The sequence below is a fragment of the Kryptolebias marmoratus genome, linkage group LG24 (assembly GCF_001649575.2).
Source record: "Kryptolebias marmoratus isolate JLee-2015 linkage group LG24, ASM164957v2, whole genome shotgun sequence".
Classification (NCBI taxonomy): domain Eukaryota; kingdom Metazoa; phylum Chordata; class Actinopteri; order Cyprinodontiformes; family Rivulidae; genus Kryptolebias; species Kryptolebias marmoratus.
This window is the reverse complement of record NC_051453.1, coordinates 22666410-22681731: the sequence shown is the minus strand read 5'-3', so window position 1 is coordinate 22681731 and position 15322 is coordinate 22666410. Positions and strand designations below refer to the sequence as shown.

The following is a 15322-nucleotide window of genomic DNA, read 5'->3' as shown; positions in this document are numbered from 1 at the left end:
CACCTGTTCTTTGTTTTTGTGCAACTGTTAAAAACTTTTGGAGAGATTTACAGTAAATTTCCATCATCACCAAATTTCCCTTTGTAGAGATGACATAGTATTTGGTCTGTTACTAAATGACAAAGAACAGGAACTCTGTACTAATGTTATTTTGTGTTTGGCTAAGTTTTCCATTCACAGGAACAAATCACAAAAATTTACCCCTATTTTTTATTAAATTTAAGAACGACTTGTACTTGTATGTGAATTCCTTAAAACCTAATGAAAAATCCCAAAGCTTAACAACTAATACGAATCTTAACCAAGTTTGCTGTAACAGAGAAATTTGATGTAAACATGCTGTTTTCAAGTATTAAATAAAAATAAAATAATAAAGAAACAAAAACAAAAATGAATGGATAATGTTGTAATGTGGACAATAGCGCCTCTGGCGGTGGATTGTGAAACAACCAGGAGCTCTTGTTTTTGACTCTGTCTGCGCTGATTTGAAATCAGTTTCCGTCAGCCAGGTTTTCCCCTAACATCAGCCAGCCCTTACCGGAGACCAGCTCAGAGTCAAACGGCTCAGGGTGACGGTCTGACGGCTGCACGTCCTCCCCACCGACAACGTGGCAAAAGTCAACACTTCAAAGTTGGACTTCTCTTTTTTTTTCCTGACATGAATCACAGGACACGCTTTGTCTCGCCGGATTCACAAGGAATAAGGATTTGAGTCTTTTTTTTTTTTTCCTGTACTCAGTCTGAGGATGGACTGCTGCTGTCAGAGTCTGTTTACTTTAAGCTCAGTGAGAATCCATAGAGCAAACACGGCAGGGAAAACTTTAAAGAGTGAGAATATCATGTTTATTGATGGAAAAAGAAATCCCAGTGAGCTCAATCTGTTTGTGGCTGCTGATCAGGCCTAACACCTTCTGTTTTGGGTCAGGGTGTGAGAACCTTATCCCCTTGTTATCAGTCTGATTTGTTATCAGCTCATGTGTGTTTTCCATGAAATGATGTGGCAGCTGTTGGATGGACTTTGACTGAATCTGGCACGTGTAAGCTGTAAGTACCCCAACAAATCTTCAACACGACTCTTTCTGCAAATTACATGTTCAGTTTAAAACCAAACATTGTGAACTTCTTCCTGTCCGCCCCCATATTTCCTGCAGGTTTTAATGTTGTGTGGTGAGGCGTTCCCATGGATCAGAGAGGTCAGCACTTGCCTGATTCCAGCTGGTATTCCCACAGAGCAAACGACTCCAGTTTTGCTCAGCCGGAATGGGATTTGAATTATCGTCCACCAAACCTCAGAGGCAGGAGTCAACACTGGGGTCATCCTGACCCCCGCTACTTGGCTCCTTTCACTCGTCCACCTGTCAAACCAGAGTGGTTTCATTACAACTCTCAGCAGTATTCTTATGGCTATGGATGGCAAGAACACCAGAGACCTCAATCCAGGTGGGTACAAATTTAGGGGCTAAGAATTCCTTAAAGGAATGCATATCGCCCACTACCTTTCATGCCAGGGTTTTAGACTAAAATCAACAAAAAAATTACAGGATTGTAACCATTTGGGTGAAACCTTGAATATACCATTATGTGTAATCTCATGCAATCCAGACGTCACACTCAGAGTCAGTGTTGTCAGTAAGTCTCAGCTACTACCACCGTAAATTTTAGCTCAGTAGACCAAGTTGCAGCCATTTTTATGTTGGCTAAGTTTCATTGTGGTGGCCATCTTGAATTGAAGTGACTCCAAAAGTGAGTCACTTGTAGATGTATACCCAGTGACTACTTTCTGAAAGTGTCACTAAGTCCTGCCCAGTGGTTCATGCGATATTATGCTAACAGACAAACAGGACAAGCAGAATTGACTCCAACAGTTAATGGTAAAACTTTAAGAAAAGATCTCGAACAACGAGTGACACTTTGGAGTATGTACTGGAAAGTCTCTCAGCTACTACCACACTCAATTTTAGCACAATATCTGAAAAATTTACTGAAATATAGCATTTTCTGTGTTTCCTAAGCTCAGTCTGCTGTGACAGCCATGTTTGTTTGGGTTGTCTCCATAATTTAATCAGTTGTAGATGCACAGTCAATGAACACAATCTGAAAGTTTCAATAAAAATTTATTCAATTGTTCAGTAGATATTTTACTAACAGACACAGACACACACAACATTATCATCTGCTTTTATCTTTCAGCAGTGAGCGATCATAAGGAAATGTGACTGCAGGTAGAATTTTAAAATTTCTGAAAGTTGGAATTAATGTAACAATACAATGCAGTGCAAAGAATGCAACACTGTATTGTATGATATATTGATGCAGAAACAACAGATCAGATGGTGCAAAAGTTTAGGTTTAACCCATTGAGCTTCCTTTCATTCCCCTCCCAAGTGCATGCTGAGTTGAACAAAATCACACAGCTGAAGAAGATGCATCAATCTGTTGTTTAAACCAAAATTCTTTGTTTTCAGGCATGGTTCTGAATATCCTCCTCACAACCCCTGGGACTACAGAGACAGTTATGGTTATTATGATTACTTCAGAGGACAACAAGCACAGCAAGGTACAGGTAAGGTACAGGATTTAAATTTTATTTCTGTGGACCTTTTCAAAAACGTGAAGTGAAAAAAAACCATTCTGAAACATCAGAACATTTAGTTCTTTCAGCACATTTTTATCTTTTACTGGAATCTTTCCAGTAAAACCCAAGCTTTAATACTACACCAATTCCAAAAAAGTTGGGAAAATGTAAAAGTAAAATGTAAATAAAAATAGAATACAAAATGATATGCAAATCAGATAAATCCATATTTTATTCACAATGGAACACAATAAACATATTATATGTTGAAACAAAGAAATTGTATTTTATTTTTCTAAATGAGGTGATTTTGAATTTTATGGTAGCAACACATCTCCAAAAAGGTGGGACAGGGCCACTGTGAAGCATCATCTCTTCTTTTAACAACAGTCTGTAAATGTCTAAGACCTGAGGCGGTTTTGGAGTGAATTATGTCCCATTCTCATCTGATGAAGGATTCTAGCTGTTCAACAGTCCTCGGTCTTCTTTAATGGATTTTTTGTTGGATGGGAGCACATGTTGTTCGTAAATGGTAAATAGCTTGCACTTGTATAGCGCTTTATCTAGTCCAAAGCGCTTCACACTACATTCAGTCATTCACCCATTCATTCACACACTGATGGTGGTAAGCTACATTGTACCCACAGCTGACAGAAGTGAGGCTGCCATCACACCGGCACCACTGAGCCCTCTGACCACCAAGGCAGGTGAAGTGTCTTGCCCAAGAACACAACGGCTGAGACAGCCAGAGAGGGGGCTGGCAACCCTCCAGTTACCGGACGAATATATATATATATATATATATAAATGTACACCAGTGCATTGTCCACAAGACCACCCAAGCAGATTGGTAGATAGCTATGATCACACACTAAAGCAGGAATGTTGGCGAAAAGGGATGGAAGGTAAAAGGTAATGCCATCAGCTCTGGTTTGAACTGTAAACCGGTTACTATAATTCCATGCAGCACATGAATGAGGAATCTTCTCTGATCGCTCCACTTTGCCACATTCAACATGGTGGCGACATTGACGTACAATTTGGCGCTCAATGGGGCGTCTACGTATACATGTCTGTGGAACGTAGTCTGTACAAGGCATGCTTTGATTAGAGGAAAAAGGCCAGTCTGTGATTGGCTGGTGGCGTGGCTCATTTACATATAACTTAGGGTTGCGATCTGGCTTCTTCTTTGCATGATAGAGTTTTAACCAGCATTTGTGGATGACACAGTGAACTGTGTTTACAGGTAATGATTTGAGGAAGTGTTCCTGAGCTCATATAGTGATGTGCAGAACAGAATCAGACCTGTTTTAAATAAAGATCACGGGCATCTAATATTGACTTTCAGCCTTGTCTTTTATAGATAGAGATTTCTCCAGACTCTTCAAATGTTTTGATGATCTTATAAACTGTAGATGATGGGATATTCAAAGTCTTTCCAATTTTTCTAAAGAGGAACATTATTTTGAAATTATTCCACTATTTTTAAATGCAGTTTTTTGCAGACTGGTGAATGCCCATCCTTACAGTTAAGATACTCAGCCTCTCTAAAATGCTCTTTTTTTATACTGTGAAATCATTTCATTCTGTAAAATAAATGTGTTTTATGTTCTATGTTTTTTATTCCTGTTTATTAAGATGGTGGACAGTGGAATCCCCAAAACCCAAGAAGAACTACTAAATATCATGAAAGAACCTACAATCAGGAAGGTGCAGGGAACCTCCATACAAAGGAGCACAGGTGAGCATTTAGTTTTCCTTTACTGCTTAAAGGGGTTTTGACTAAAAGGTTATTTGGTTCATTTATTTATTTGTTCAAAAGTTTAGAATTTACCTATTTCAACTTCAACTTTGCTTTTCAACATGTTTAAACAACATTTATATGGGGGAATTATCCTGTCATAAGTCGAGAGCGCACATATTCGATTTGCAAGCAGGATTTCATCTCTTGCTTTCAAAACTTTTAACGCTTGCACTCAAAACGTCTGCTTTCAAATATTCTCTTTTCTCTCTCTCAAAACGTCTGCTCTCTTTCAAATATTCTCTTTTCTCTCTCTCAAAACGTCTGCTCTCTTTCAAATATTTTCTTTTCTCTCTCAAATGTTTGTGTTTGCGCAAAGATTTCCTCCTGGCACGCAAAACTTCTCTCTCTCTCACGGATCCGATCTGCGCTTGTGGATTTTTTCTGCTCTCTTGTGGATCTGAGCACCGTCGCCTAGCAACCGTTCCAGCCAATAGATTGACAGTGTTCCTCTGGGCGGGGGAGACTCCTCTGGGGTGCCTTTGTTTCCTTCTAGTAAGTGTGACTGTGTGGCTACAATAGAGCTTTGGAACCAACGTCACTGCGCAATGACATAGTGGGGCGCTTACTTCTCGCGCAGTCGGTCGGCACCATCTTTGAAGGCCACAGACCAAAATAAACAGTATTCTGGTGTTACCGCTGAATTTTCCTGCTTAATGCTGAAAAGCAGCTCAAAACAAAGGGGACTATATCACGACAAACTTTTCCCAGATGTCTAAAGACGGTACACAGAAAAGAAAGCTAAAATTGGAAGATTCAAAATTCAGTCAAGCTAAATGACAGAGTAAACACAAAATGTAACTTGTATTTAAATTTATTTATTGAATGTGCAGTAAAAATAAATGCATGTTTTTAGCTTATTTGGCACATATTAAGTCTTTTCATCATATTCTAGTGTTTTTCAACCATGGTCCTCATGCCACGCTGCCCTGCATGTTTTAGATGTTTCCCTGCTTGAGCGCTCATGTAATCATCTGAATCAGGAATGTTAAAGCAGGAAACATCTCCAACATGCTGGGCAGTGTGTCTTGAAGACCAGGGTGGGAAAACCCTTGTTGAGATAACCTGTGATCATGCCGTTGCTGTACTCGAACTTTTCACAGAAAACACTAATAATGGGATGTCTTTTGCATTCGTGAAACTTTACTGCTTCTTACTGGTGCTATGTTGTTCAGAGTAGTGGGAACTTAATCAGAAGCTATAGAAGCCCCCATCCCTTTACTCATTTGGAATCCACAATGTGCTACTATTGCAGTATTATTGGAAACAAGGCTGAGGTCCTGCATGGGAGCATCTGGAGGTGTAGAATAAAATATCAGGGATGAAGCAGATGGTAAAATACAAAAGCTCCCTTTGGGTTTGCATGGGACACCTCAGACTCACTGCAAATTTCATTTTAAAGCTGAGATGTACAACTTCAAACTTGGGGGGGGGCTTCTATTATCCTCATATTTCAGCATCCACCCTGATGGTCCACAGAGTGGTGGACCCAAACACAAAGCAGAACTGTAGCATCCTACATCTAGTACCGACTGTTCCACAAACTATGTATCTAAATGTTTTAATATTAAAGTAAGTAGTTGGGCATAACTCTGATCATTAGATGAAAACAATATGATACTTGGTACATATAGTATCTGCACCACCAGGCATTAAAGGTATACATACTCCACCTTAGCCATGGTGCTTTGAGGCCAATTAGCAAAAGTCAACGAGGGCTTGAAATGTAGGAATTTTCACAGCCAGAAAAGTTTTTTGTTAGAAAGAGCTCCAAACTGTGTCTACATTATAAAAAAAATCAAAGACTTTATTCAAAATGTTTGATTTGTTTAGAATATTTTCTTTCATATTTTTCTTGATCAAAAAGGACTTGATAATAGTTGAAGTTGACAGGCAAAGGATGTGTAGCAGCCTGGTAGACTGGGGCACTAGTGAAAAGCTCCAACCTTCTCTTTGCAAAACACAAGCACAGAAATATCTGAACGTTAGCAATACAGACACAGAAAACTTTGAGACAGATGATGTGATCTTCATTTTTAAACTCATCTAAAGCTTAAGCATTAACGAAACCCCAATTAATAAAATTAGCTGAGAAAGTAGATCAGCTCCAGTAAAAAAAAATTTAATGAATCTGTATGCAGCTTTACAAATACATTTGTTTTTCAAAAACAGCAGACATTACCAGAAACAGAAAAGCTGCTGGATCCAACAAAGGTCTAGAACAGGAACTGAAGCCTAGAGGTGAGGCTGAAGGAGAATTAATGGACAGACACCAAGTCCTGTATTTTCTCCATATCTCAAAAACAAAGGGGAAAATGTACATCAATAAGTTAATAATTATGCATTAATTTAATTAAACAAAATCCCAGCATTTATTCCCTGAAAATAAATATTATACATGCTAAAATAATCAAAAGAATATTGGAAGCACCTATAATTCCCTGAAAAAATATATAAACAGATATTAAATACATCTAACAAGCTGCTTACCAATGTGACACTAATTAGCCAATCAGTTACCTTTAATAAAAGCACAGCTCAGCACATTTAACAATAACTTACATTGATAATACACAATTCAGTTTGAGTTAGCTTTATTTTAAAATAAGGAGGTCTCCCTGAATCTGTAAAATATCTGGTTTGAGGTTAAACTGTGTCCTACTGACTGATACATTTTCTATAATAAGTTTTGACTGAAATAGAAGTGACCACACAGAAGACTGGGAATCAGCTGCTGTTGTCCTTTAGTCAATCAGATGTTAAAATAACATTTTAATAATATTTTAATTGCTCAATAAAACATTTATTTGTATGAAGACAAAATGTTCATCTGCAGCTTTATTCAGTTGGTTTGATATGGGATAGAAAAAACTAAGCAGCCTAGAAACAGACCACAGCTTCACTGAAACTTAGCTTTGAGTCAGTTTGTAGCTCCTGATGTGACCGGATCAGATTATAAACCAGCAACAGCTGCAATCACCCAACATAAACCTGAACACAGATTCTCTTCTTTCATTAAATAGATGGTGGTCACTGTTTTGTGTGAACGCAGTAATATACAGCAGCAGTTCAATCACAAAGCTACACTGATGCTAGCAAGCCGTATTGTTTATGCTAATAGCTTTATATCATTTTACAGTCAACTATTGAACACTCTCTGCTGCTAAATAAACACTTCTGAAAACAGGATGCTGGTATAGATTTATCTTGATTCTAGAGAACAGCTAAACTCACCTTAAGCATGGCTTGAATCAGTCATGCTATAGCTAATTAGCATCAGCTGGGAAGCAGCACCCTGACCCTGCAAGGATAAGTGGTTTAGATGATGAAGGGATGGATGGAATATAACTTATTGACTTATAACTGCTGTTACAATTACTGAAAAAAAAAACACAAAAAAGGGAGGTGAATTAACTGAGAAAACTCAGTTCTGCTGTCACAAAGCTGCTGCTATCTTGTGATTACATTCTACAATTAGCTACAGGCTGACCCCCTAACACTGTTTAGAGCAGAAACTGGAAGTAGTGTTTCTCTGCTTCACCTGTGCTGGTGTAAGAGCTTCATGATGATAAATGAATAAACTCATAAACTAAGGCAAAATTAAACAGTTGTGTGAAATAAACAGAAGTTACTAGCCATGAAAATTGTACTTACTTTAGAGTTTTGTTGGTGCCGATCCATTTTGCGGGATAACTTGGATAGAACTACCCCTTCCAATCAGTGTGCTGGGTATGCAGCCGCAACAGCACACCCACTAGAAGGAAACAAATGCACCCCAGAGGAGTCTCCCCCGCCCAGAGGAACACTGTCATTCTATTGGCTGGAACGGTTGCTAGGCAACGGTGCTCAACTCCACGAGAGAGCAGAAAAAATCTGCAAGTGCAGATCGGATCCGTGAGAGAGAGAGAAGTTTTGTGTGCGAGGAGGGAATCTGAGCACGAACACAAAGATTTGAGAGAGAAAATAAAATATTTGAACGAGAGCAGACGTTTTGAGTGCAAGCGTTAATAGTTTTGAAAGCAAGAGATGAAATCCTGCTTGCAAATCGAATATGTGCGCTCTCAACTTATGACAGGATAATTCCCCTATACATTTATTGCCTGCTGAAAGGTGAAGGTGGATGATAATGTTGTATGTCTGTGTGTGTGTGTGAGTGGGTGGGTGGGTGTGTGTTTGACAGTTAAATATCTGAACCACTCACCAGATTTTAATGAAATAAAACAAAAGATTTTTTGGATCTACTTCTACAACTGATTAACTTTTGGAACCAACCCAACTCAATATTCAGTGAACCTTGAAAAACACAAAAATGACTATAACTCAGTCTATTCAACAGATATTGACCTAACATTTAATGTCATCGTAGCTGAGAGTGATCCAAACACGTTCTGAGTGCTAACATATTGCACAAGGTCTCGTTGTAAAACTTTGCTATAACTGTTGGAGTCAACTCGATCTGTCCTTTTGCAAAATATCTCATGAAGCACTGAAAATTTTTTAATAAAACTTTCAGTATATAATCATTGGGTGTACATCTACAACTGATTAAAACTACTCATTGCAGTCATGAAGACCAGACAAAAACTTTAATAAAGTCCACACAATATTTTTCTTATAGTGATGGTTAATGTGTCCTTAAAATGAAAATTTCTAACAGGACGTCAACAACACTTTCAAAGTACACCATTTGGTACAGTTCAGGATAACCTTTTTATGTTTGATTTCATAGTTTGCAAAAAGTTTCTTTAACTTTTGGAGTCAACCAGTTCAAGTTGGACACCACAGTTAACTGGCATTATCCAATACAAAATAACTCAGTAACTTGTACAGATATTGAGGTAAAATTGATTGTGGTATTAGCTGAGAGTCATTCACAACTCTGAGCATAACATCTTGTGACATTGCATGAAATCGTGCATAACGGTATTCTCAAGGTTTGACAAAATAGCTATATCTCTGCCATTTCTTTACATAAAATGATCTTAATCCAAAACTATGGCATGAAAGGTGCATTCCTTCAAGGAATAACATGTTCTGATAGTTGATAAATGTTTTGCAGCTTAAGCTGACACAATCAAAATACATGACTATGAGTAGATTATCCTCAAGAAACAGGTGAAGGAAGTTTTTCTCCACTAAACAAAACACACTCTGTGATTCACTGACTTTATCTGTCAGTTAAAATAGATGCTAAACCAACGAACCAAACAAACTAAACCAACAAACTCAGTGCAAACACAACACAAATATTGCAGAGCATTTTTTGTGAAGAAAAAGAGTAATCTTTTACACTTCTTTTTTAGGTGCTCAAACCAAATGTTGTAGGAATACACGTTTATTCTTTAGATGAAGCTTTAAAAAACAAAAATACTTTACACATCTAATTCTTAAGGCAGGTGTTTAGGAGAAGGACAACAAATACATAGGAGCAAAAAGACACTACTGCACACTGTTCAAACCTGCTGGAATTTGTTGTTGTGATGGTTTGATCACAAGACTTTGATCAGACAAACAATTTCAAGAATTACCAACATTATTTTAAACAGGAAATTGTCTTTGGTGTTCGACCAGTCACATAAAAACATCACATTTGACATCAAATGCTACAAACCATTCACAGCAATGTATAAAAATACATATAGAGGTTTGAAGAACAAAATAGTACCAACTATGTAACATTTATTAAGATTAATAACATATGTATTCCCTTTGTAAAGGCCAATCGCTAAAACTGTTGCATGAAGCAAAATCTGAAAGTACAATTGCAAACAGTCTTATATGAGGATTTAAAAGATGTCTTTTGAACCCCTTTAGCTCAGTCTTTATGCTACAAGCTGTGCATTTCTGTACTCACTGGTATAGGTTGAATTGCTAGTTATGCAAAAGGAACATGAAATACTTGTATTAAAATATTCTTTCAGGTATGACCAGATAAAGGACGGTTCCCAGCAATACTTCAATGACTTTGAAGATAGACCTTCTAAAGACAGTGAGGAGAATTTCTCTTATCATTCTGGGACACTGGAAAGTTCCAAAAACTCAGGCCTGTCCTCCAGCAGCTATGAGCTGAGTCAGTACATGAACGGAGCGGATCTGTATGACTCCGACACACAACCTGCTGTCACTTCTGGTGGAGGTTAGTGGACGATCTAATATGTTTTCTCTCACAGCCACTTCATTCCATGTTTATCTCCTGATCTCCTCTGCTTTATACCTACACAGAGCATGGAGCTGTGCATCAGAGCTCAGCTCCTCTGAAGTACTCCATCCCTCACGCTGTGGTGAGCTTCGGGCCTGCAGGCCAGCTCGTACGGGTCACTCCACGCTTGTCAACGCAAGACAATGTCAGCCACCTGGAGATCCACAGCATGGAAGTAGGTTCAAAATGAACTTGAGTTGAAAAGCAAAGAGCTATAATCAAGATTTTTAAAGGGAGGGCCTTTTAGGCATCCTGGTAAAACAACAGGAGCCATGTATGTGTCAGCTGAAGAACCCTTTTAATTAAAAAAGTAGTATATACAGTAGTGTTCCTTGCAAAAGTATTCATCCCTCTTGATATTCTTTCTTTTATGTTGCCTTACAACCTGCAACCTGTTTTAATTTGATAAAAAATAATAATTCTAATGAAGTTAAATGCAGAAGAAAGCTTGTTTTTAAAAAAATACTAAAAATATAAAACTGAATAATGGTGTATGTATTCAGCCCCTAAAACTCAATACTAGATACAGCCACCTTTTACATCAAGTCTCTTCAGATAAGTTTCCATAATCTTAGTCCATCTCTGGAATTTTGTCCGTTCTTCATGACCAAACAGTTGCAGCTCCTTTAGTTTGGATTGGTGTAGTTTGTGTCCACCAATCTTTAACTCAAACCAGAGATTCTCAATTGAATTAAGGTTTGTGCTTTGACTGGACTATTCCAGGAGCTTTACCTGGTTCTCCTCAAACCAGTGGAGTGTTTGAGCTCATTGTCCTGTTAGAAGGTGAACCACTGGCTCAAGTTCAAAACTCTGGAAGACTCCAACAAGTTCCTCTCAAGAATTTCCCTTTATTTTGCTCCATCCATCTATCCTCTAACTGTCTATGGAGCTCTAAGGCATCATCCCTCTGCAGCCTGATTCAAATCTGCAACATAAGCGTGGAGGTAGTCATCCTGTATGGATGTGAGACGAAACCAGCAGTGACCAACATCATCACTAACACTTCCAGTCATTCATCAAGAGATGTCTCCGCTGCACCTTCAACATCAGGTGGTCTGAGAAGATTCCCTTTGCCAACCTGTGGACAAGAGTCGATAAGCCTGATGTAAAGAAGCAAAAGTGCACATCCTGCATAAACCAGCTGATAAGTGCACAAGGGAAGAGAAAAGATAAGAGGCCAAAGCAAACCTGGAGATCAGCTGAGAGTGAGGTGAAAGAAGCTGATCTGAAGAGGGCTCAGCTGAAAAGAGATTCTGTTGGCGGGGTGGGGTTACAGCTCTATGCTACACAACGACTATTAAATAGAGACTGACATTTTTCTCTTTACTTATAATAAGTACCAAATACTAAATATCAACTTATCTTGGTTTAAATGAAGAAGAGAGATTGCAGGAAGTGACTTGGGGCTGTTAAATAATACAAAACTGTCGTCCTTCACTAAGGTTGTAAGGGACTGCTTTTGTTTTTGCATCTGTACAGGTGATTCTGAGTGAGACTCAAGAACAGCAGGAGATGAGAAAGTTCCCTGGGCCCTTGACCAGGTACTTTGTCATTTGTACAAAAAATGCTCACAGTTGAAAAATATCACTAAAAAGAGTCAATTTAGCTGTGAGCCAAATCTAAAATGGACCATCTTGTGAGTTTTGCAGTTTTCAAAATTCCATGTTAAAATATTGTACACTTTAAAAGTTTCCTCATATTTTTTAAGGGAAGATTTGCATAAAGTGGATGCTATAGAGTTTGCTCACCAGAAGGCAGGAGCCTGTGTGAGAGATGCAACGTTGCATGAGGGGAACTCTGCTGCTCTCTTGTGGAATCTCTTATTACTTCTCTGCAGACAGAATGGAGTAAGTGCAATGTGGAAAAACAACAGTTTTGTCTAGCAACTGTCAATATTGTTTCCAGCTCAGTTCTGGTCATTTTCCAACTGTTTCAGCAAGTTGTTGGGTCAGATATTGCAGAGCTGCTAATGCAGTATTCACATTCAGATGAGAATTGGGGGTCAGATGCTCCCACGCTTATCGACTTCAGTGAGTCACCGACCGTCATAGCACCACCTGCTAAAGGAGATGACCTGCTCACAGGAGATCTGAGCAGCTTCAGCTGTGAGAGTCCTGAAAAGGCCCTGCAGAGCTACACTGACCTGTTGCTGGCTGGCAGAAAAAAGGTTAATTCTTTTTATTTTTTATCTTCAGTTATTTGGATTTGAGTTGTATTTTACATGAATTGATAGTGGTTTTTCAGGGTCCACCTGACTTATATGGTTGTACTGATCCTGGTCATGTGACAGTTTGTTTGTTTTTTAGCAATTTTTGTACAACCTCAAAGATCACATGCATTTATCAATGGTTTCCAGTTCTGGGTTAGAAAAATTGAGGTTTTCACCAAACGTCCTGAAACTTTTCACAATAGCTTTGTGTTGTAAATGTTAAAAAAGTTTTTTGTCATTTTCCAATAATTTTTTTAAAACTTATCAATAATTCTCTGGTAGACTGACACAATGTCACTCATTGTTTGATGTAAGGTGCTTTAATATCCAGTCCTGTCAGTCTCATCTGTCACCAACAATCTACTAACTAGAACTTTTCAGAATATCATTATTGTATATTTTGTAAACGTTTCCTCTTTTTTTTGCCCTATCTAATTTTTTTTAAATATTTTGCTGAAATCACATTTACATAATTTGTACTTGTGTTTCCTAAAGTTTTAAACTCATTAGCATATTGCACATTTAAATTGGTTTGAGCTTGATTGTATTTGGAAAACCTTTCTACTTTAAAAAGAGGTTTTGTGTTTTAGTTGTACTGTAGATAATTATATGCAGTGAAGGAAAATTCTATCAGAGGAGATGTCGGTAGACTGTTGAAAGCCAGGATATAAATGACCTACTCATTGTAATATTGCCAAAATACTAATCATGCTATGCTGAGTTCTTCAAGTTTCTTTCACTTTTTTCCATGTGGTATTCAGGAGGCCCTGGAGTCAGCCATGACCAGCAGCCTATGGGGACACGCTCTTTTCCTGGCCAGTAAAATGGGCAGCAGGTCATACACCACTGTACTGAACAGGTGAGAAATGCTAAGAGATGTGAGAAGTGATAGCTGCTTGAAATCAGCTTAGTCCTTTATGCCAGGGGTCATTTGTGTCTAAACCTAGGTATCTTGGCTTTGCTTTAAACCTAAAAAACAAACCTATTGCTTTATCCAAACCCTAACCCATTACCAAGCCTAACTGGCTGAAGGACATGCACAGAACCATGCCTGAGCTGGGCCTTCCTTGAGCGAAGGTGAGTTTTTGTAATGCTTGAAAGATTCAGTAAATCCTGAAGTCCACTACTTCTTCTTTGTCTTTTGGCTGCTCCCTTATCAAGAGTCGCCACAACAGTTCATTGCCTCCAAGTCCTATTTCCTTTGGCACCTTGCTGGTAAACAGCACCAGAGGTAGTCATGGTTAACCCAGGCTCCCACCAATCTAGTTAGGCTGTCATACAATCTCATAAGCAGTGGACCAGTAGAGCAGTTATTGATCAGTTTGTTTTGGTACACGTTTTATGCCAGATACCCTTCCTTATGCAACCTTCACCAATTTATCTGGGCTTGGGGCCTGCACCAGAAGTATACAGAAAGTACCCTTCCAATGGCTGTTTGACCTAAGGGTCACTACTGTTGTCCTAAAATTCTAAAAACAAAACTGAAGCTGCTCTGATTGCTCCACAAACATAATATTTGTAATTTATAATTTTAACTATCTTTACATTTTAACTCCTGGGCTAAACAAAGGAGATGGGATCTTGATTGAGATGCACCAGCCTGTGTCTAACTTTCGACTTTCTACTCCAAACTTTTTCAGTCATGAGAGAAACACCTCTAAGCTAGTTGAAAGGTTGATGGTTCAAAGCATTTATTGCCGAGAACAGCACCACATGCACTGCAATCTTTTTTCTTCTTCTGCCCCACAACAAAGGAGACAACTTCAAAGTTATCTTGAAGTTCTTTGCGGTTTTGCACTTTTTGTTGCTAGCAGGTCCTATAGAGACTTCACTGGCACTACATAAATAGCTACATCAATCATCAGCTCCAGTTTCTAAAAGAGCTCTTAGAATATTCTCCATGTACTTTTGTTTCATTTGGAGCCAAAATTATCTGAACCATACAGATCTTTTTGGCTGTCTGTATTCTTTAGCTTAATTTCTCAGTTCAGCTTATGATGGTTAATTAGCTTATTTAACTTGTTGGTTACCAATACTTTTTTCTGAGTACCACTAGTACTTGTACAATAATTTGAGAACCATGGGTATAAATTATAGAAGTCAAGAAGCTGAAATGAGGGTGTAATATTAATAACATTGAAGTTTGTCTTCAATAAAAAAGGTGTAGTAGTGTGACTATTGAGCCAGCATTCACACTGTTATTTTTGCTTTTTATAGTTTTTTTTCTGTACATTTTTTGGACTGCAAGTACTTCAGCATACTTTTAACTGCTTTAACCATTCCTATATGAAAACATTAAGCACATTTAGGATTTTACAGCTATGCTTTTTGTGTTTTGTAATTGTGTGAATGCTTTATAGCATTCACACCATTGTTTTCCTGTTTCTCTTTATTATCTATTCTTCTTTAACTATTCCGTACGTTTTTCGGCACCTATCTCCTTCCACAATTTTTCAGCTATTTCAACCGTTCATATATCAAAACGTTCAGCTCATTAATGCCATTCCTGCTATGACTTTTGGTATTGGTGCAATTTCG

General features: G+C 38.2%; 1 protein-coding gene across 1 annotated transcript in view; it reads left to right on the top strand.

Moving 5' to 3' along the window:
- Positions 1–296: 296 nt before the first annotated feature.
- The window catches only part of sec16b (SEC16 homolog B, endoplasmic reticulum export factor), a 33321-nt gene continuing 18295 nt past the window's right edge, over positions 297–15322 (top strand). The window contains exons 1-10 of the mRNA XM_017433734.3: positions 297–1044; positions 1152–1440; positions 2466–2563; positions 4214–4316; positions 10298–10512; positions 10599–10750; positions 12055–12116; positions 12284–12422; positions 12512–12742; positions 13546–13643. Coding sequence (XP_017289223.1) covers positions 1181–1440; positions 2466–2563; positions 4214–4316; positions 10298–10512; positions 10599–10750; positions 12055–12116; positions 12284–12422; positions 12512–12742; positions 13546–13643 — 1358 coding nt within the window. The 5' untranslated portion in view covers positions 297–1044; positions 1152–1180. The remainder of the gene's footprint in view (positions 1045–1151; positions 1441–2465; positions 2564–4213; positions 4317–10297; positions 10513–10598; positions 10751–12054; positions 12117–12283; positions 12423–12511; positions 12743–13545; positions 13644–15322) is intronic.